This window comes from Amblyraja radiata, chromosome 23 (assembly GCF_010909765.2).
Source record: "Amblyraja radiata isolate CabotCenter1 chromosome 23, sAmbRad1.1.pri, whole genome shotgun sequence".
NCBI lineage: Eukaryota > Metazoa > Chordata > Chondrichthyes > Rajiformes > Rajidae > Amblyraja > Amblyraja radiata.
This window is the reverse complement of record NC_045978.1, coordinates 35,467,247-35,489,750: the sequence shown is the minus strand read 5'-3', so window position 1 is coordinate 35,489,750 and position 22,504 is coordinate 35,467,247. Positions and strand designations below refer to the sequence as shown.

Below are 22,504 nucleotides of genomic sequence, written 5' to 3'. Positions count from 1 at the left end.
ACCACACATGTACACGTCATATATTCCCGTTCTTACTCTCATGAGTACATAGCTCTGGGAGCAATCCAGAGATTACTATCCTTGAGCCCCTGGTTTTATAACCTTTTGCCCAGCTCCCTGTATTCACTCTGCAGGACCTTATTTCTTTTTCCTACCCAGGGATTTTGTGCCTAATGAGCAAGTGCATAGTTGATTACAACTTCCATCATTTTACTGATTATTGCAAGTAAATTGATTGGGTGATAATTAATCAACAAAAGATAACTTTAGCTTGGGCCCCATGAATGTTCAGGAGGATAGTAAACAGTCAGACTAGTCTGCGTGTTGTCCTCATCCTGAAGGAGTGCTCTTTGCACCCACCATCTGTTCTTTAAATTAAGAATTATTTTATATTGGATCTCAAACCTTCAGAAGTCAATTCATCTTTTCTCTCCCCCACACATTAAGATTTGCTGCTGGTTCCTAACCAAGTATATTAACCAAGTCTGAGGAAGGGTCTCGACCCAAAACGTCACCCATTCCTTCTCTCCAGAGATGCTGCCTGTCCCGCTGAGTTACTCCAGGTTTTTGTGTCTATCCTAAGTATATTAGAGGTTTATAACTATTTTTTGTTATTATATCTTCTACCAACCTTGATTCTTCTGTTAAGGAGGCTGAAAATCTCTTCACTGGTGCTTATTCTGGAGGACATCAGGCCAGCTCAGACAGTGTGCAATTGGACAGTAAAAATAAGTTGTCAAGTTGTTGAGAGGCGCTAATTGAATAGTTTTCGCTGTGGGTTGTCCAGGACACCTATATTGAGTTTCCTGTCACAATTCTTCATTGCTATCGCTATTACAGTTGAGGAGCCTATTGATGGTGCTGATTGAGCAGATCAAGCATTGGCGGTGCCCATCGTGGTGGACATCCGTGATGTGGACATTTTAACAATCCCTCAATCATATTTAATTTAGTAAAAACAAAAAGACATAGGAGCAGAATTAGGCCATTTGACTCATCGAGTCTGCTCCCCCATTCAATCATAACTGATCTATTCCACTTTAAAATAACGTGAAAAGTAACAGACCCCACACTGACCTCCGCAGAACACCATTAGTCACTGGTAGCCAACCAGAAAAGGCCCTCTTTAATCCCACTCTATACCTTCTGCTACTCAGCCAATCATCTATCCATGAAATTGCCTTGCCTCTAATACCATGGGCTCCTACCTTGTTTAGCAGCCTCACATGCAGCACCTTATCAAAGGCCTTCTGAAAATCCAAGTAAACAATATCCATTCACTCTCTTTTGTCTATCCTGCATGTTATTTCCTCAAATAATTTCAACAGGTTTGTCAGCCAGGATCTCCCCTTAACAAAAACAAGATGACAAGCCTATTTTTAGATGCACTTCCAAGAAACCTCATCCTTAATAATCGTCTCTAAAATGTTACCAACCACAGAAGTGAGACTAGCCGGCCTAGAATTTCCTTTATTTTGTCTCGCTTCCTTTTTAAACAGTAGAGATACATTTACGATTTTCCAGTCCTCTGGAACTATTCTTAACTATAGTGATTTTTCATCGATCATTACTAATGCCTCCATAATCTCTACAGTTACCTCTTCACTCACTTCTGCCCCTTGACTCGCTTGAGTGTCTGGCTTGTTGGTGTCTTCCACTGAGATGACCAACGCTAAAAATCTATTCCGTTTCTTTCTTCCCCATTATTACTTCACCAGCTTCATTTTCCAGTGGTCCAATGTCCACTCTTCTCTCTTTTACTCTTTATATCGGAAAAAAATGTTGGTATCCTCTTTTATATTATTGTCAAGCTTACCTTCATATTTCATCTTTTCTCTCCTTATTGCTTTTTAGTTGCCTTCTGATGGTATTTAAAGGCTTCTCAATCCTTTAACTTCCTGCTAATCTTTGCCATATTATATGCTTTCTCGTTTGCTTTTACGCTGTCTTTGACTTCCTTTGTCAGTCACGGTTGTCTCATTATCCCCTTAGTATGTATGTTTCTTTCTCTTTAGGATAAAGAGATCCTACATCTTCTGAATTACTCCTGGAAACTCCTGCCATTACGGCTCCACCATCATTCTTGTTCGGGTCCCCTTCCAATCAACTTTATTCAGCTCCTCCTTCATGCCTCTGTTGTTATCTTTACTTAACAATGATACTGATATATTGGATTTAGCTTCTCCATCTCAAACTACATGTTCAATTTTATCATGTTATGTTCATTGCTTCCTTGGGGTTTCTTCGTCTTCAGCCCCCTAATCAAATCTGGTTCATTACACAACACCAAATCCAGAATTGCTTCCGAGTGGGCTCGACCGCGGGCTGCTCTAAAAAGCCATCTCGCAGGTATTCTAGAAATGTCTTCACTTTGATCCAGTACCAACTTGATTTTCCCAGTCTACTTACATATTGAAATCGCCATGACCACTGTAACATTGCCTTTCTTACATGCCTGTTCTATCTCCCGATGTAATTTGTACCCTACATCCTGGTTGCTATTCAGATGCCTGTATATAACTCCCATCAGGGTCTTTTACCCTTGCAGTTTCTTAACTCTAACCAAAAGGATTCTACATCTGATTCCATTTTGTTTCTTGCTAAGCATTGGATTTCATTCCTTCCCAACTGAGCAACCCACCCCTTCTGCCCACTCTCTGTCCCGGGTCTCCTTCATTGCCAGAGTGAGCAACAGCGGAAATTGGAGGAACAGCACCTCATATTCCGTCTGGGGACCTTGCGTCCGGATGGCATTAACATTGAATTCTCCCAATTTTGCTAGCCCTTGCTGTCTCCTCCCCTTCCTTAACCCTCTAGCTGTCTCCTCCCACCCTCCCATCCGCCCGCCCTCGGGCTCCTCCTCCTCCTCCCCTTTTCCTTCCTTCTCCCCACCCCCCATCAGTCTGAAGAAGGGTTTCGGCCCGAAACGTCGCCTATTTCCTTCGCTCCATAGATATGCTGCTGCACCCGCTGAGTTTCCCCAGCAATTTTGTGTACCTTCTGCCCACTTGCCTGCATCCTTGGATGTTCAGCTCCCAGCTCTAATCCTCTTTCAGCCACAACTCTGTGATGCCTAGAATGTCATATCTGCCAATTTCTAACTGAGCTACAAGCGCACCCACCTTGTTTTGTACAGTCAAGTGTTTTACTGTCATATGTCCCCAGATTGAACAATGAAACCCTCACTTGCAGCAGCACAACAGAATATGTAAACATAGTACTCTTATGTAAACAACATAATAAACGAGAAAAAAAGTTCATGCATGTAGAAGTAACATCTTTAGTTCTATATTCACCACCCCTCTTGGTGCCAATGTATGGCAAGGCGTGGAGAAAGTGACCATCATTGAGTCTGGTTGAGGTACTAGAACAGTTCTGATCTCGAGCTGCCCCAGTTATGACCCTAACGGAATAACGTTGGCAGCAACGGCTATCTTTGACCTCACCAACATGGCGGACCACGGCGGACAACATTGGTTCCTGGTTGGTTGATTTACCATTGCGAGAAAAAAAGAAGAGATTCTTGATCCACCCCGACGAATGTGCGTTTGTGGAGAGAAGCGGACGGACACCGTGCTTCGAAGCAATAATTTAATGCTCAGGTGTAGGCGCCCATAGTGCCGTTCGCGTCGCGGCGCTGGCTGGCTGGCGGGTGAGGGCGCTAAACGTGGCGCCGTGTCCCGGCAGACATGGACATGGCCACGGACAGCAGGCATCTGGCTGCTCTGGTACCTCCAGCAGCCTGGAGCTGCCGCTGACAGCAACACACACTTGTCTGGAGAAGCAGCAGCAGCAGCACAAGCAGCAAGAGCATGACTCATTTTGATCTGTACCTGTCCTTCATAAGGAAAGCCTCGTTGACAGTTTTACTGGTGATCTTTTACTACTGCTTCTCCATCGGAATCACCTTCTACAACAAGTGGGTGATGAAGGTGAGTTGATCGATGCGACCTCCTTTCACTGACTGTGCAGCGTTTCCACTGGACTCTGCGGCTGTAAAATCACCAGGCACCGTGCAAGGGTCTCGACCCGAAACGTCACCTATTCCTTTTTTCCGGAGATGCTGCCTGACCCACTGAGTTACCCTAGCTTTTTGTGTCTATATTCGGTTTAAACCAGCATCTGCAGTTCCGTCCTACATAAAGCATAACGATTGTCTTGCATTTTTACCTTTCTTTAAATTTGAGAGTCTACAATCTCGGACCACACTAGTGTGTTTCATATCCAATGAAGGCAATCACCGTTGTTACGTGAAAAATGTAGCGGCTACTATGTAGTAGAGGTGCAGCAAAGAGGAGTGTAAAAAGTTACATGATTCTGGGGAACTTGTGGTAGTGGGAGTTTGCCCACCTGGCATATTTGATGGGTATTTTGCTGCATGCAAAGATTCGTCCTTAAAGTTAACGATTGCACAAGACTTGGTGTATAGGCGACTGTGCCTTTTACAAATATGATTGAGTTTATTGAGGGCAAAGTAGCAGACATTGTCTACGTGGACGTCAGCAAGGCATGTGATAAGGTACTGCATGGTAGGTTGCTCTGGAAGATTAGATCACATGGGATCCAGAGAGAAATAACTGATTGGATAATTTCCTTCGTGGAAGGAAGGAGAGGGTGACTTGTGGCTGGTGGTGTGCGTCAGGGATAGGTATTGTTAGTCCCATTGCTGTTTGTGGTTTTTATCAATTATTTAGATGAGAATGTACAAGGCATGATTAGTAAGTTTGCAGATGACACCAAAGTGGGTGGTATCATAGATAGCGAGGATGGTTATCAAAAAATTGCAGCTGGATCTTGTTCATTTGGGCAGGTGGGCAAAGAGTGGTTATGGGAGACAAGTGTGTGATGTTGCATTTTGATAAGTAAAACCAGGGTAGGACCTTCACAGTAAATAACAGGGCCTTGTAGAGTGGCCTGGGAGTGCAGGTATATAATTCTTTGAAAATGGCATCACGGGTAAATTGGGTGGTCAAGAAGGCCTTCGTTTGGGTGTAGAAGTTGGGATGTTATGTTCCAGTTGTACAAGACGTTGCTAAAGCTACATTTTAAGTATTGTTCAGTTTTAGTTGACCTGCAAATACCCTACATTGATGTTTTTAAGCTAGAAAGAGGGCAATGAAGATTTACAAGGGAGTTGCCAGGACATGAGAGCCTGAGCTATGGGCAGAGGTTGGACAGGCTAGGACTCTATTCTTTGGAGCGCAGGAGGCTGAGGGGTGATCTGAGAGATGTATCAGATCATGAGGGGAATAGATTGGGTGAATGCATAGAGTCATATACCCAGAGTAGAGGACATAGGTTACAAATGAGAGGAGAAAGATTTAATAGGAACCCAATGAGTAATAATTTTGCACAGGGTTGTGGGTATATGGAACGTGCTGCCAGAGGAGGTAATTGAGGCAGGTACTATAAACAACATTTAAAATACATTTGTACAGATACATGAATAGGTAAAGTTTAAAAGAATATAGGCTGAACATGGGCAAGTGGGATTAGTGTAGATGTAGCATCTTGGTTGGCATGGGCATGTTGGGCCGAAAGGTCTATTTCTATGCTGTAGGACTATGGCTTGATAGACCCAAAATGATGGAGTAACTCAGCGGGACAAGCACCATCTCTGGAGAGGAATGGGTGGTATTTTGGATCAAGACCCTTCTTCAGACTGAGAGACAGGAGAGAGAGAAACTAGAGATATGGAAGGGTGGGGTGGGAAAAGGACAGATTGAAGCAGACAATGGTCAAGGAAATGTAGAATGGTTCATTGTTGGCTGTTGAGAAGGTGACAACGAGGCATACAAACAGTAAAATCAATCAGGAGGACAGTGAAATTAATCGGAGTCCTCGAGTGGGGGAGGGACAGAGAGAGAGGGAAAGGAAGGGTTACTTGAAGTTAGAGAAATCAATATTCATACAGCTGGGTTGTAAGCTGCACAAGCAAAATATGAGGTGCTTTCTTCCAATTTGCATTTGAACTTACTTTGACAATGGAGGAGGCCCAGGACAGTATGGGAATGGGAGGGGGAGTTTAAGTGTTTAGTATCCGGGAGATCGTGTAGGCGTAGGTGGACTGAGCGAAGGTGTTCAGCAAAACCATCGCCGAATACAATATACATCAATGATTTAGGTGAAGGGATTAAAAGTAACATTAGCAAATTTGCAGATGACACAAAGCTGGGTGGCAGTGTGAACTGTGAGGAGGATGCTATGAGGATGCTGGGTGACTTGGACAGGTTGGGTGAGTGGACAGGTGCATGGCAGATGCAGTTTAATGTGGATAAATGTGAGGTTATCCACTTTGGTGGCAAAAACAGGAAGGCAGATTATTATCTGAATGGTGTCAAGTTGGGAAAAGGAGAAGTACAACGAGATCTGGGAGTCCTTGTTCATCAGTCACTGAAAGTAAGCATGTAGGTACAGCAGGCAGTGAAGAAAGCGAATGGCACGTTAGTCTTCATAACAAGAGGAGTTGGGTGTGGGAGCAGAGAGGTCCCTCTGCAGTTGTACAAGGCCCTAGTGAGACCACACCTGGAGTATTGTGTGCAGTTTTGGTCTCCAAATTCGAGGAAGGACATTCTGGCTATTGAGGGTGTGCAGCGTAGATTCACGAGATTAATTCCCGGGATGGCGGGACTGTCATATGTTGATAGAATGGAACGGATGGGCCTGTATACTCTGGAATTTAGAAGGATGAGAGGGGATCTTATTGAAACATATAAGATTATTAAGGATTTGGACACGCTAGACGCAGGAAAGATGTTCCCGATATAGGGGCAGTCCAGAACCAGAGGCCACAATTTAGGATTAAGGGGTAGACCATTTAGAACGGAGACGAGGAAAAACTTTTTCACCCAGAGAGTTGTGAATCTGTGGAATTCTCTGCCTCAGAAGGCAGTGGAGACCAATTCTCTGTATGCTTTCAAGAAAGAGTTGGATAGATCTCTTAAAGATAGCGGAGTCAGGGGATATGGGGAATAGGCAGGAACGGGGTACTAAGTGTAGATGATCAGCCATGATCACAGTGAATGGCGGTGCTGGCTCGAAGGGCCGAATAGCCTACTCATGCATCTATTGTCTATTGTCGATTGTCCATAGTCTGCTCTTGGTCTTGCCATAATCAAGGAGTCCACACCTAAAACATGTGATTTGGTAAGTTGCTGATGTATCATTTTGTTTAATTGCATCTTGGTTGTTTTTTTGCCCCTGTATTGCAACAGATTGTAATGCTATCTTGCAAATGCTTTTTTATGGCTGTAACGTGGACTCCTTATCTGTGATCTGAGGCTTGGTTGGTCTTCAAATCTTCTGACGTCATGCTCCTTACTATTGTGACAACTGTTTACCCAAAGTGAATACAAAATAACTTCTCCTCTATAGACATAAAAAGCTGGAGTTACTCAGCGGGTCAGACAGCATCTCGGAGAAAAGGAATAGGTGATATTTCAAGATGTCTATGTTTTTATGTAGTTTTTGTTATTTTTTGTTGGGGTATGTGTGTGGGGGGGTGGGGGTGGTGTGGGGGGGAGGGGGTAACTTTTAAATCTCTCCCTGCACGGGAGACCCGACCTTTTCTTTGTCGGGTCTCCGTTGTCGTTGGGGCTGCAACGAGGAGCGGCCTCCAACAGGAAGACCGGGGGCTGTGGTGCCGACTACTCACCTCACCGTCGCGGAGCTGGCCGAGCCCAGAGCGGGTGGAGCTGTGGTGGACGCTGCTGCAGCCCGACCCCCGGAGATTCGGTGGCTGCAACTGCGGGTTTGGCGGACAGTGACACCGGGAGCCCGCGGGTCCCTGGAGGGAGACCGCTTTTCCGGGCTCCCGCAACGGCGACTTCTCCCGACCGAGTTGCGGGGTTGAAGAGCTCCTGGAGCGGGGCCTTACAGCACCGCCCCGCGCGGCTTGGAATGGTCGCGGGACTGCGAGCGCGCGCCGGGGGCTCTAACACCAAGACCCGGTGTGCGACCTTGCATCACCCGGCGTGGCTTTAATGGCCACGGGACAATTCGCCATCGCCCGCCGGGGGCTTTGACTTTGACTCTGACATCGGGGGGGGGGGGGGAGTGCAGTGGAGAGAAAAGTTTTTTTGGCCTTCCATCACAGCAATGTGATGGATGTTTATGTAAATTATGTTGTGTCTTGGGTCTATTTGTTTGTAATGTATGGCTGCAGAAACGGCATTTCGTTTGGACCTCAAGGGGTCCAAATGACAATAAATTGAATTGTATTGTATTGTATTGTATTGTATACTTCTTCAGACTCAATCTGAATCGGAGTATGTTAATTAGACTCATCAGAGTGAGTCTGAAGACTGGTCTCGACCCAAAACTTCAGCTATACCTTTTCTCCAGAGATGCTGTCTGACCCGCTGGGTTACTCCAGTTTTTTGTGTCTATCTTCAGTTTAAAACAAGATCTGTAATTCCTTCCTACACACAGCTTCTCGTCTATTGTAGCTGATGAGGCAATGTGGAGCCTGCAGACTCAGCTTGACAGGATAGGTGAACCGAATAGTGATGCATTCCTTCCACCAATTTACATTGCACGTTTATGTCCGTGCTGGCTGGGCCGGGTTGGGTCGGGCCATTTCCAAGCCCTCCCTCCGAAAATTGTGTCCGGTTGAGACCTCCGCCGGCCTCCCGCAGCTGCAGTAAAGACGCGATGGCGCAGGAAGGGGTGGACCGTCCCGAGGAGTGACTGTAGAAGGGACCAATCCGCGCGGCGCTGAATGGAAGGAGTGGCAATCGATCTGCGCTTGCCCAGTTTTTAAGATTTTTAAACCTCGATAACTCTTACAAGCTACCACCGATCGGAACGAAACCTGGTGCAATCGCAGCATGGGAGAACAGTGAGTAAGCTGGAGAAAAATCGTAGAGCTATCGCGTACCGTTTTTGCGCAAATAGAATGACCACCACACCGGTATATAACAAGATCAGAGTTTTAGTTATGTATAGATTTTGAGAACACATTTGAATAATTCCCTGTATCCCCCATGCTATGATGGGTCTTTGAGGAGAATGTCTGGACATTACTGTCAGGTTATGGATAAGCTAGCCTGCCCTATGTAGAAGATTGAGTGGAATGAAAGTTGATGTGCACGGAACACAAGACTGCGGGTGCTGGATCTGGAGCAAAATACACACTGATGAGGAACTCGGGGATCATGCAGCATCTGTGGCGGGATGGTGAGGGATTGTGAACTTTTTAGGTTGAGGCCCTACATTGGAACTGAGAGTGAGTTTCAACCCAAATCATCGCAAAGTCCTTTCTCTGCATGACTTGGTGTGTTTCTGCAGCAGTTTTCGTTTTAGTCTCTTAATTATATCAGTGCAGGACATTTTAGAAACTTAATAATTATAGTTTTACAAGGTTAATCAATACAACATACAAATTCTCAGAACAAACATTCAACATGATAAAACATTAATCCCATAAAAACATTAATGCTCCATGTTTACGATATTAGTTTGCTTTTTCTAACATTAGATTTGGAGGTTTTTGCAGAGGCACTGTTAGTTGTATATCCCCAGTTCTTACCAGGCAACGTTTCGGGCCGAAACGTTGCTTATTTCCTTCGCTCCATAGATGCTGCTGCACCCGCTGAGTTTCTCCAGCACTTTTGTCTATCTTCGATTTTCCAGCATCTGCAGTTCCTTCTTAAACAACCTGTTAAAGGTGATCCATGTATCAGAAGCCTGGTTGACCATGAGGTCTATGCCAGGTTTCCTCGATGTCAGAAGGTAGTGCTGGTGCATTGATGGTGAAAATCCTCATTGATACGTCTTTATGGAAAAATAGCTTCTGCGATATGGGAGTGATCCATGCTTTCCAGAGTCTCATCATGGATCTGTGTTGTTGAATCTGATGTTGCAGCAGGGATAAGTTAGTAGAGGAGCTTTTTGTGAATGTTAAATGTAAGGGCCATTCTTGTGTATGCTTCATTGAACAAATCAATTATGATTTTGAGTTCCGACTTCCAATATATAAGCAAGCATTTTCTGCATATGGCAACTTGGGATTAATGTCTTATTATTTTGAATGTTTGAATGGTTAGTATGTTGAACTTAAAAACTCTAATTGTTAAATTGTAAAACAGTATCTCGATATTCTGGTGCTGGTACAGCACTAAACCACTCAAAACTAAAGGTCTAGAGTTCAGATAGTGGTCTGCTGAGTGAGTTGATCCCAACCTTTTTTTGGCCATGCCCCACCTAATCACCTCTAAAATCCTGATGCCCCCCCCCCATGTGGTGATATATAATTCTTATCATTTAAAAAGTGAACTCTGTTTCAGCTGAAGAAACATAAACTACATATGTTTACCTGATGGAAAATCCAAAAAAATAAAAATCGAAAATTTGGACCCAGACCTCCTCAGTCGCGCTCAATTGCCCCCCTTAAAAATCAAATTGCCCCCCTGTGGGGCGTACGCCCCACGTTGGGAACCACTGATCTACAGTATATTGCTGCATTAAAGCACACTGTTTGGTTAATTTCCTTCCCATGTCCAATGGTATTGATAGCTGGTTCTGATTAACTCCCAGTTAAGCAAGATAACACTTCGGAATAGCTAATTGGGAGAGAAGAATAACATTTTGTTTCTATTGTAATTATCGGTATCTGTTTTATTACCCATTTGTTTACTTGGACTTTTCTGTTCTGTTTTAAAGCTGGAGCACTCAGTTGTGATCAGTTAACCCCACGAGGAAAAGCAAATACTTTCATTATACATACTTTCTTATTCATTTAACCTCTGATCTCAGTAAAAAAAAATCAAAGTACATTTTGACCTCGCCAAGTTTTAAGCACAGATAATTTGTTTAATATTAAAGGACACAGTCCAACTTTGGAAAAAAAAAGTGATACATTACTGTATTGAAACCATATCGAGTCATACAACATGGAAACATGCCATTCTTCCCAACTTGCCCATGCTGACCACGTTGTCCCATCTATACTAATCCCACCTGCCCACATATGGTATGCTTGCCGTCATTGGTCAGGACATTGAATGTAACAGTCAGGAAGTCCTGATGCAGCTTTATAGGACTTGGGTTCGGGTGCATTTGGAGTATTGCATGCAGTACTGGTTGCCCCCATTACAGGAATGATGTGGAAGCTTTGGAAAGGGTGCAGAGGATGTTTACTAGAAAGATGCAGGAATAGTGGGTATTACTTACTGGCTTGGACATACTTAGATTGTTTTCTCTGGAATGGTGCAGAGAGATCTGGCAGAGTATATGAAATTGTGAGGGGCATAGAGGGCAGCACAGCAGTACAGTTGCTGCCTTACAGCACCAGAGTCCTGGATGCAATCCTGTCAACGGGCGCAGTCTGTACGGAATTTGTATGTCCCCTCTGTGACTGCGTGGGTTTTCTCTGGGTGCTCCAGTTTCCTCCCACATTCTAATGATGTACAGGTTTGTAGGTTAATTGGCTTTGGAAAAATTGTCCCTAGTGTGTAAGATAGTGTTAGTGTACAGGATGATAGCTGGTTGGCATAGACTCGGTGGGTTGAAGGGCATGTTTTTGTGCTGTATGTCTAAAGTCTAAAAATAGGGTAGACAGTCAGAATCTTTTCCCAGGATGGAATCTACTGCAAATACTAGGAGGCACAGCTTTAAGGTGAGAGGAGGAAAGTTTAAAAGAGATACAAGGGGAGGGGGGGGGGGGGGGGGGGGGGGGGGGACACACCACCAGGGGTGGTCATTCAGACAGATACAATAAGTTGGATTTAAGAGACTTTTGGATAGACATATGGATATGGAGGTACCTGTATATGTGTTATGTGCAGACAGATAAGAGATGGTTTTGGCATCATGTTTGGCACAGACATTGTGGGGTGTTTGGCACATACATTGTTCTTGCGCTGTTTTACATTCTATTGCATTACTAAAATCCTAATGACAATAGTAGATATTCACACATTTTAATGATTAAGCAATTTTTCCCTTTGTCTTCTAGAGGTTTCATTATCCTATCTTCATGACGTTGGTTCACCTGGCGATGACCTTTGTGCTCTCTGGAATAAGCAGAACACTCGTCTCATGGTATACAGGGAAGCCACACATTTGTCTGTCATGGAAACCATATCTGAAGAGGGTTGCTGCCACAGGTAACTCTTTTATTCTATATGCGTACAACTGTGTTTTGTTAATCCACACCAGGCAATGTCAATCTGCGATATGTGTGTGAAGGAGCTGCAGATGCTGATTTACATTAAAGATGGACACAAAATGCTGTAATAACTCAGTGGGACAGGCAGCATCTCTGGATAGAAGGAATGGGTGACGTTTCGGGTCGCGCATCTAAAGAAGGGTCACAACCCAAAACGTCACTCATTAATTCTATCCAGAGATGCTGAGTTACTCCATCATTTTGTGACCATCTGTGATATTTGCGCAAGGACACATAGGGAGAGAATCCCAGGTCACAGGAACTGTTTTCATTTCGTAGACTGCTAGTCATACTCGTGTAAACAGTAGAGCCGACTCCCAATCTGTTCAGTATTCAAATTGTCACTGAATTATATTCCACCTGTCATCCCTTGCCTACTTGTTTATCTGTATCCTGTTGTAACCTTGGAAAGCCACATTCACTGTCTTCTATGTCACCAGTTTTGGTCTCATCTGCAAAATTGATATTGAAACCACGTATATTTTATATGCTAATATATGTGGCAAATATCGGGGCTCTGCACCGATCCCTGTGACACACCACTGGTCACAGGCCTCCAATCTTGCAAAATATCCTTCCTCTATCAATGCCTGCTCGTTACCACCATGCCAGTTTCATTCTAAATGGTTAGCTTGCACAAAGATAAAGCAAACGTATCCAATGTGTTCTAAATTTCCAGACCAGTCTTTGTTAAAGTCCACGTAGCAAATGTGCACCCCTTCATCTTGGTCACCTCTTCAAAACAAAAACTCAATCAAGTTTGTGAGATGTGAACAATGCTGATTATCCATCATCAGACCTTGACTGTCCAGATGCAACTGGATACTTTTTTATTTAATCCCTTCCAATAACTTTCCAACTACTCACTAGCCTGTAGTTCCCCGACTTATCCATGCTTCGCTTCTTAAATATAGGCAAAATATTAACTATCAGTGCAGGTACCTCACCTGTGGCTAACAAAGATATTACAATCTCAGCCAGGGCCCCAGTCAGGCATGGAACTTGCTATCAAAATATGGAGGGGACCGGGGGACGGGGGCACAATATTTTGGCGGCTCCGCGCGAATGCGCACATTCACACACATGTGCGAGGCTTTGGAGGCTCAATCCAGCGCTAAACGCAGTTCAACACTGCCTGTCTCGCCGGGTTAACCTACAGCCCCCTCTGGACTGACGGGACACCGGCGATGCTTCTCCGCGCTGGCTGTAAACCTGGGCCATATTTCCTGCAAGCCCAGGCAGGTTTACCTGGCGGGAGAGGCAGAGTTGAGCTGGGTTTAGCGCTGCTTCTCATCGCTGGCTGTGGGCCTGGGGGCACCGCGCCTGTCAGAATCCCGACGTCTCTGGCCACCCGTGGGGGCACTCGGGACAGCGCCGGAGAGCCGGCCGGGATCGATCCTGGCTGCGGATGAGGCGCAGGTGTGTGCCACGTCTCCCTTCTCCAATCACCACGCTCTATCCTCAGTCCCACCCCACTCCTCCCTCCTCCAATGATCGCGCTGAATCATCATGTCCCGCCCCCATTGCCTGCTGACCAACGGTGCCCTCGATCAGCAGTCCCACCCCCACTGTCTCGTGGAAAGCGGAGATGTCACCGGGTTTTAAAATCCGGATTACAAAAACTTGGTGGGGATGTCCCCCACCTCTCAAAACATGGGGGGGGACGTGTCCCCTCTGGCCCCCCACCCCGGGTTTACCGCCCCTGGCCCCAGCAATCTTCTGCCTTGCTTCCTATAACATCCTTGGATGCACCTGATCAGTCCCCTGAAATTTGTCCGCCATTGTGCATTTAAAGACCTCCTCCTTCATGATGTTGATATGCTCCAGGATATCACTATTCCCTCCCCTGAACTTGCTAAATTCCATGTCCTTCTCCACGATAAATTCAGGTGAGTAGTATTTATTTAAGACCTCACCCAATTCCCATTGCTTCACACACAATACCATCCTGATCTTTAAGGGGCCCTCTCTCTCCCTTGCTGCCTTCTTGCTTTAAACCAAAGATAGGGATAACAGTTAAATATAAAGCAGAAAATGTTGACAATACATGCCAGGCCATAGAGCAGTCGTAGAGAATGAACTAGAGTTAATGTTTTAGTTCTGCGATTTTGTTTTTGTTATACCTGGGAAATATTAAATGAAAAGTATTGTCCGGAATGTCTGATGTCCAGAAGCAGAAATAATAGTTTTGTATTGGAATGGGAGTAAATAACAAGGCTGCAAAGCAGGAGTGAATATTCATGAGAAAAGAGAAGAATCCAAAAATGTCTGGAGGTGTAAATGGGATTGACAGAATCATCACTGTCTAGTGGAAAATAATGAAAGCCACAGTTGCAATTACTTGCATCCAGAAGGGTATAAACTGAAAGATGTGATGGTGTTTATCTGTAATAAGAGGCAAAGGTCAGAGAGATCAGGTTTGAGTGGCAGAATTATCAAACTATTCTAAGATTGGAGGTTTCTCGCAGAAGTGTGAGCAGCAAAATGTTTACCTGATCTGCTTTTGGTCTTGCATACATGTTTACCTAGTCTGCATGTTGGAAGTAGTGTCATAAATAAGCAACAAATCCATAATATTAAATGAAAAGGATAGTATATTACTTTCAACTGAAAGGAACGTTGAAGGGAATTTACTTTTTTCCATTTAATATTATTCTATTTCATAATATTAAGCAGCAAGGTAAAGTAAAGTACTTTCTGCACAGGGAAGAAGATGAAGTTTTTCTCTGGTGTTGTGTTAGATTAGGTGTAAGGGACGGGAATGGTGTATCAGAGACAAAGGGTGCCAGGTTGTGGATCAGCAGCAGTGGTGACAGCAGGAATGGGTGGGCTATCAGATGGTAGTTGGCTAGAGTGACTCCTCCAATATATAAGCTTGTTGTTTGGATACAGTTGAGTGGAATATTAAAGGACGAGGGATAAATGTTGTGAGACTCCGGCATCTGCATTTCCTTGTTTGTACAATGTGGTGGGTGACTTTTTTCACACTGAATTTTGTAAATTTGAAACGAGCTGTCAGGGGAAGTGGTAGAGAATTATGACATTTAAGACTCTTAGACGGGTGCATAGATAGGAAAACTCTGGAGGGAAATGGGCCAGGTTCGGGCAAATGAGACTAATTCTGTTAAACAACACGGTTTGCATGACCAAATTAGTCAAAGGAGTCCATTTCCATGTCGTATGACTGACTTATTTCCTAAAGTTGAATGAGCCCTGACAGATGACCCTTCAGTGGTTTAACAAGACAGTAATGAGGGAGAGGAAAGACAGCAGAGAGAATGGCAGCCACAGGGTCCACAATTCACCATGTCTCTGTGCAACTGCTGGTCTCTCTTCAATTATTGCTGTAGAGTTTGGTCAACCACTGCTGGCAGCAATTTCCTGCTTCCTAACCCTGTAATGGTTAATTTAAGATCAGCGTAGGGAATGTGGTAAACTGCACCACTACAACCTTTCACTCGGCTAACCTGAAGCAATATTGCTTGTAGAATTCAGGGAGTGGTGAGGTGAACATGAATTTGAAAAATTAAATTGGTGGTACTCTGAGGTTGTGGTTGGGAGCTGTGTTTGAACATTTATGGTGAACTGAGTGAGTTTTAAGTCAAACATTTCTTTGTTAATTTGTGAGAAGAGAAAAAGGGTGAGATTAAAATTGTGGGCAATGAGTATGGGTGTGGTCTAGTGGTAGATTCAACACGGTGAAGGCAGAGGGTAAGAAATTCTTGACAGAAGCACAGATATGAAAGCTAGTATTCAGTGTAGATCAGAGGTTCAGTTTAGAATCAAGTTATTGAAGTGAAAAGTGTGGAAAGAAGTACAATCAAAGTCGCAGTAATGATGGGCAGAAGTTGAGGATTCGTATCAGAAATGTAGGTGGAGGGTGAATAAGTCGAAGAAGTTTGAAGCAAAGTTGATAAGTTTTCAGTTCCAGGCAAAATGTAAATGGCACCAATCCAGTCTCAATTATGCAGAAGAGATAAATGCTCAGGAAGGTTTGATCACATGGGATCCAGGGAGAGTGGATCCAGAATTGGCTTCATGGAAGAAAACAGAAGGGGATGGTGAAAAAGTGTCGTTTGGACTGGAGGCCTGTGACGAGTGGTGTGTTTCAAGGATCATTGCAGTTTGTGGTTTATGTCAATGATTTGGATCAGTCTACACAAGGCGTGTTTAGTAAGATTATTATCAAAAATTACAGCTGCCCCTTGATCAGCGGGGCAAGTGGGTCGTGGAATACCTAATGAAGTATAATGCAGAAAAGTGCGAGGTGATGACTTTGGAAAATCAAACCAGGCCATGACTTTCATGGTGAATAATGGGGCCCTAGAGAGTGTTGTAGAGCAGAGGGATCTAGGATTACAGGTACATAGTCCCTGAAAATCGCAGGTAGACAGGGTAGTAAAGAAGGCTATTGGTACATTGACCTTCTTCCGTCAGGGTATTGAGAATAGACGTTGAGGGGCCTTATGTTACAGTTGTAAAGACGTTGGTAAGTTCACATTTGGAGTACCGTGTTCACCTTTGGTCACCCGACTATAAGAAGGATGTTATTAAGCTGGAAAGTGCAGAAAAAAATTGAGGATTTTGCCAGGACTTGAGGGGCTGAGCTATAGAGAGAGATTGGTCAAGCTAGGACTTGGAGTGCTGCAGGCTGTGAGGTGTATATCTTGGAGGTGTATAAAATTAGGAGGGGAATAGACAGGATGAATGCAGAGTCTGGTGCGTATGTAGAATGAGCTGCCAGAGGAGGTAGTTGGGGTAGTATTATAACAGCATATATAAGCCTCTTGTATAGGAAAGAGGGAGATGGGCCAAATGTGAGCAAATGGGACAAGCTTAGATGGGAATTTGGTCAGCATGGATGTGTTTGGTCAAAGGACCTGTTTCTGTGTTGTATGACCTGAAGGCCTGGGGACAACGTTGGATGGCATATAGGTCAGCTGCGATCAGTGATGATCTGGAAAATAATGGCTTGATGTTCGTTAATGGTGTTGTAGTCCATGAGAATAAAGGAAGGAATGCTAGGGTTATGGCACTCGGCCTCTCTTAAAAAAAAAAAAAAAAAAAAAGTGCCTGTCGTCAATCTCCAGCAATATTTCTCAGCAGATTGTTTATAATGTCAGGATCGGAACTTGGAGAACAGCTGTAAGTTCAGATATTTTGCAGGTTAGAATGAGTGAAGGGAGAAGAGAAATTGAGACCACTCGTGTTGTGATGAAATTGGCAGTGCAAACATTGAAAGAGGATGACAAAAAATAGACGGAGGGCTCCAGGTGAAAAGTGAATTCTGTAGATAGAAGGGTTCCTTGAGGAAAGATTCCTGGCCAAAGAACTGAGGATGGAGGCGCCACGAGATTTTGAGCTTGAAATAGATTGACATGTATGTGTGAAGGTGGTATTCTTGGGGGATTGTTTGGGGGTCAATAGAAGCAGTGATATGCAGAAGAAGGAATAGTGACAGGAAGTTTAACACTAAGTAAGTGTCAGTGTTTAACTCCAAGCAAGTTTAAGACATGGTTCTTGCTTGGAGCTCTTGACACATGTAAGGAAAAGGATTCCAAAGCACATGAAGCTGTTCATGTAACTATAGAACAGGATAACTAGTGAATGAATGTTGTTGATGAAGGTGGTCCAGAGAGTGCATATAGTTAATCAACATGGTAAAGCACAGCATTGAGTATGGATCTTGAAGAACAGTCATATAAAACATGCTGCATATCACGTATATTTATGGAGGGATCTTAAGGCTAGAATTTGATTTTGAATCGGTGGAGAATAAATTGAAATTGAAAGAGATTTGATTGATAGCCAATGAAAGGAGAGAGAAAATAATACAATGGAATTGAATTTTGATAAATAAATTTGAGTGTTTTACTATGTTATTGGAAATGAAACTTTTAAAATATTGACCAAAACAAGTGGAAGAAGCAAATATAGCATCCCAAGAGTTAGAGAGCGAGCAGATTACTGTGGTAAACTGGCAAATGCACGTAGGAACTGTGTTCATTTATTAACAATGGCATGAAAGAAAAACTAATTATTAACTTCATTGTGCTATTTTTCCTACCTATCTTATTTTAAAATAAAACCTTTTCTATTGCAGCCCTGGCAACTGCATTAGACATTGGCCTGTCTAATTGGAGCTTCATGTTTATCACTATCTCACTGTAAGTCACCTGTCTTGGTACTGAGATTGCTTATAATGTTAAATTCTGTGCAATGGTCATCATGCTTAAGCTATTTGAACATTATATTTTTCAATCAATTGCTCTAATTTGGTGATTTTTTTTTTACAAGCTTTGTAACGAATCATCAGTACCTATTTTTAATCTTGTATGCAGAGTAGTGCTGACCTAGTTTAACCCTTTCAGTTATGTTTTTTCTGTGCTCAAGGTAGAAAAAGGCTGGGTGTCAATTATGCTTGTATATTAATTATCAGTAGCAGATAGATCAATTTGCAATAATACCTTCAGCTTACAAGTTTCTAAAATTCCCTCCATAATTCATTTACCATTCTCCTCTTTTAAGGTATTCATTAAGTTTGACTTTGATCACTTTTCCTGTAAGATTTGGCTCTGGGTCTTGAAGAACTTGTGAAGCAGCCCAAAGCATTTAATTGCATTAAAATATTATTGTTAAGATTTATCACACTGTAATGAGCCTTAGTAAGAGCTACTGTTTCTTTTAGGTATACAATGACAAAGTCGACTGCTGTCCTATTTATTTTATTCTTTGCAATCATATTCAAGCTAGAGAAATTGGTAAGCATTGTTATTTCAAATACTGGTCTAAAACCATTGCCATAACTATCAGAATAATCCCAATAACGTGAGGAAGTATGGTGCCATGTTTACCTTTTGAAGAGTTTCCAGTAGGCGGACACATGGGTAGTGTCCCACTTTTCTGAGTATTGAAAAGAAATATTGAGCTTAAATTGTATTCGGTTTTGATTTTAATACAACAATGAATTGGGGAAGAGGAACTATAAAGTATTAATGGAAGAAATACTTTGTGATTCTGTATATTAAAAGTTTGCTAGTGGTCTGTTGTTATAGTATACCGAATAAAAAATAATGGTACAGTTTTGGGTTTAGTTTTGTTTAGTGTTTTCTGAATTATTCATAACTATCACTGTATGTCATGTTGTGGGTGGAGCACCAAGGCAAATTATGTGGTATGTGGTAAAAGTATGTGGTAAATTCCTTGGCCAATATACTTACTTACTTTATTGCTCATCTATCCAAGTGCAGCTCATTCAAAAGTGGTAGGTAGGTAGAATAGGAATAACTGAGTTCATCTGGGAAGGCGAGAAGGTTCAATTATTGTAGAGTTTAACAGTGTGGATTGTGTGCATAGAGATATTCACCTGTAATTCATTTGGAAACCAAGAATCGTATCCAAATATTGTGGAAGTCTCAATATTTATGTCTCAATATCGCTATTTCTCCAAGAAGAAAGGTAGTAAGATCCTGTGTAAGATGCATCTCTCTAGCACCTTGTTGGCTTTTTCATCAGTGATCCACAATGCTCTTTTGCTGCAGTGGGTGTCATAGCCTGCCTGGACTGTCTCTGTCCACTTGACCAGAGCCAATATGTTTCAGCAGGTGTCACAATCAACAATCAGTTTATGGAACTACGTATTATTTTGTTTTATTTCCCCTCCTCCTTGGGAGGAAACTCATCATTTAATCATTCTCTTGCTCCCCTTCCCGCATAGTTAGAGAAAAGTTTTACACGTCCTCAATTAAACTTGGGCTCACGGTTTTATTTTGTATCCATCTTTGTTTGCAATGATGAAACAATAGTAGTAAAATATTGACTCGTGTGTAGATTAAATGAGGACATGTTGATATAACAGGAATATATGAGACAAATGGGAACATGTCTCATCAGTGTGACTTGAACATGTGGTGGAATGCTTTATTCTTAAGTCAACGGGTTAAAATTCTGGAACTCACTACCTAATAGCAATGTTAAGAATATCTTCACCACAGGGAATGCAAAGGTTGAAAACGATTGAATATTAATCAATAAAATGGCTAGTTGTGAACACGCTGAACCAATCAGCAGCATTGATGTGTTGATTCTGGAGCCAGGATAATTTAACTTATTCTCTTGAAATGGAGTAGGAAGCAATCTGTCCCATCGAGTCTCTGCCGTCTCTTGGAGCATTCTATTCCATCCCATTTACCTCACATTTTGCCCTAAAATCTATTCTCTCACTCATGCACATCGTCTTCTCCTGATTTTCCACCACTCGCCAAGAGGCAATTTACAGCGGCCAATTAGCCTACCAACTAGTGTGTCTTTTGGATAAAGCAGGAATCCAAAGCACCTGGGGAGCTTGAAACATAGAAGAAGTGGAAACCACTTTCGACCATTAGGGAGACTGACAAAAACCTCCGGGAACCGCACGGAAACCGTGGCAAAGTCTCCAGAGGTTTCCGTTCAGGTTTCCTAAGTGGGACAGGGGCATAACCGATTGCAATGCTGATGGATAAAACTCCATTTTGTAGACTTTCCATGTGACATTGCCCACTCACTCTTTAGTCCTAAATCATTTGTTTCTATTCTCCTTTAATTTCATTTTAATCAACACATGTGAATAAATAAATTATCAAAACTTTAAATGAAAATATAGAGCATAAAAAATGGATATTGAATATAGTAAATGTAAAAGTAAAAACCTAAATTGTTCTGATTTCTCGCTATATGTTGCAATTTTTGTAGAGTTAGCTTTGTGTTGCATTCACCAATTAGCCCATCTCGAGGGATTACTTGAAGACGGACCAACTGATTGGTTGTTGTCTAAAAGTGTTGTTTTGGATGGGAGAATTTTATCTGCAGTATTTTAATTGTCTAATTGAGTACAGATGTATTATATCTTTTTCGGGTCATTTATTGAATAATGTGTTTTCTGTATTGCTATTTATTTTCTCAGAGATCATGGCTATTAATAGTTATTGTGTTAATAGCTGGAGGCCTCTTCATGTTCACATACAAGTCAACTCAGTTTAACACAGAAGGATTTATCCTGGTATTGATTGCATCCTTCCTCGGTGGAATACGATGGACATTGACACAGATTCTTACCCAGAAGGCTGATCTAGGTAATTTTGATTTCTTTTTGATGCAGCGCAGTGTGTATAATGCTCTGTTTGTAGTTGAAACACGATATTACTCGGACGATGCAGCAAGGTGTATAAAATTGCCTGCAATGTTGGGGAAAGCAGTAATAGGGTCAATTAAGTGTGGGAGTTTAACAGCAAATACAGTATTTGAACACGCTGTGTACCATATGATGTGACTCTAAACACAGGCACTTAAAACTAATGGTAAAGGAATACAGAAATGGGCATACAACTACTTAAACTTGTTTAACCACTCAATGAGATCAGAGCTTAAATACAAAAACATACAAATTAGGTGCAGGTGCAGGCAATTTGGCTCCTCAAATCTGCTCCACCTGTTAATACGATTATGGCCGATCTGGTAGTCATCACCACTATTATAAGTCAATTGTACCTGTACCTGACTGTTCGTGTACATATGACAATAAATTTGACTCACCCATTTTATATGAAATATTTCCCCATGTTACTTTTTGAATGGCCTGTCACCTATTTTAAGATTATACTGTAGAAAGAGAACTGCAGATACTGGTTAACAAATTCGTCGAGACCAGGCGTGGGCTTGGCAACCTTCTCCTCAAATATGGACACTCAATCCATCAGAGGCTACTGGATCTCACATTTTAATTCCGTTTCCCATTCCCATACTGATCCTTTTGTCCTGAGTCACTGCAATTGCTGTATTGTATCCTTGTGTTCCTTCCTCTGGCTTTCCTATTTCCAATTCCTCTCCTCGTATCGCTCCTTTTTCTTTGGACTTTGCCCAACCATCTGCCTGTCAAAACCCCCTCCTGTCCCTCCTTTCTTCCCTCCCCCTCCCCCCCCACAACAATCAGTCAGAAGAATGATTTGGATGAGAACATACAGGGCAAGATTAGCAAGTTTGCTGACGACACAAAAGTGAGTGCTTTTGCAGATAGTGAAGATGGTGTAAAAGATTGCAGAAGGATCTGGATCGATTGGCCAGGTGGGCGGAGGAATGTTTGATGGAATTTAATACTGAGAAGTGTGAGGTTGCATTTTGGGACGTCGAACAAGGGCAGAACCTACACAGTAAATGGTAGGCCTCTGGATAGTGTTGTCGAGCAGAGGGATCTAGGAGTAGAGGTGCATGGCTCTTTGAAGATCAATACACAGGTAGATAAGGTGGTCAAAAAGGCTTTTCGTACTTTGGCCTTCAGTCAGTGTATTGAGTATAGAAGTT

General features: G+C 42.8%; 1 protein-coding gene across 1 annotated transcript in view; it reads left to right on the top strand.

Annotated features, from left to right (window-relative positions):
- Nucleotides 1-3,636: 3,636 nt before the first annotated feature.
- Nucleotides 3,637-22,504, top strand: part of slc35c2 (solute carrier family 35 member C2) — a 54,150-nt gene continuing 35,282 nt past the window's right edge. Inside the window, exons 1-5 of the mRNA XM_033042031.1 lie at nucleotides 3,637-3,932; nucleotides 11,957-12,107; nucleotides 18,273-18,336; nucleotides 18,858-18,930; nucleotides 21,111-21,279. Coding sequence (XP_032897922.1) covers nucleotides 3,813-3,932; nucleotides 11,957-12,107; nucleotides 18,273-18,336; nucleotides 18,858-18,930; nucleotides 21,111-21,279 — 577 coding nt within the window. The 5' untranslated portion in view covers nucleotides 3,637-3,812. The remainder of the gene's footprint in view (nucleotides 3,933-11,956; nucleotides 12,108-18,272; nucleotides 18,337-18,857; nucleotides 18,931-21,110; nucleotides 21,280-22,504) is intronic.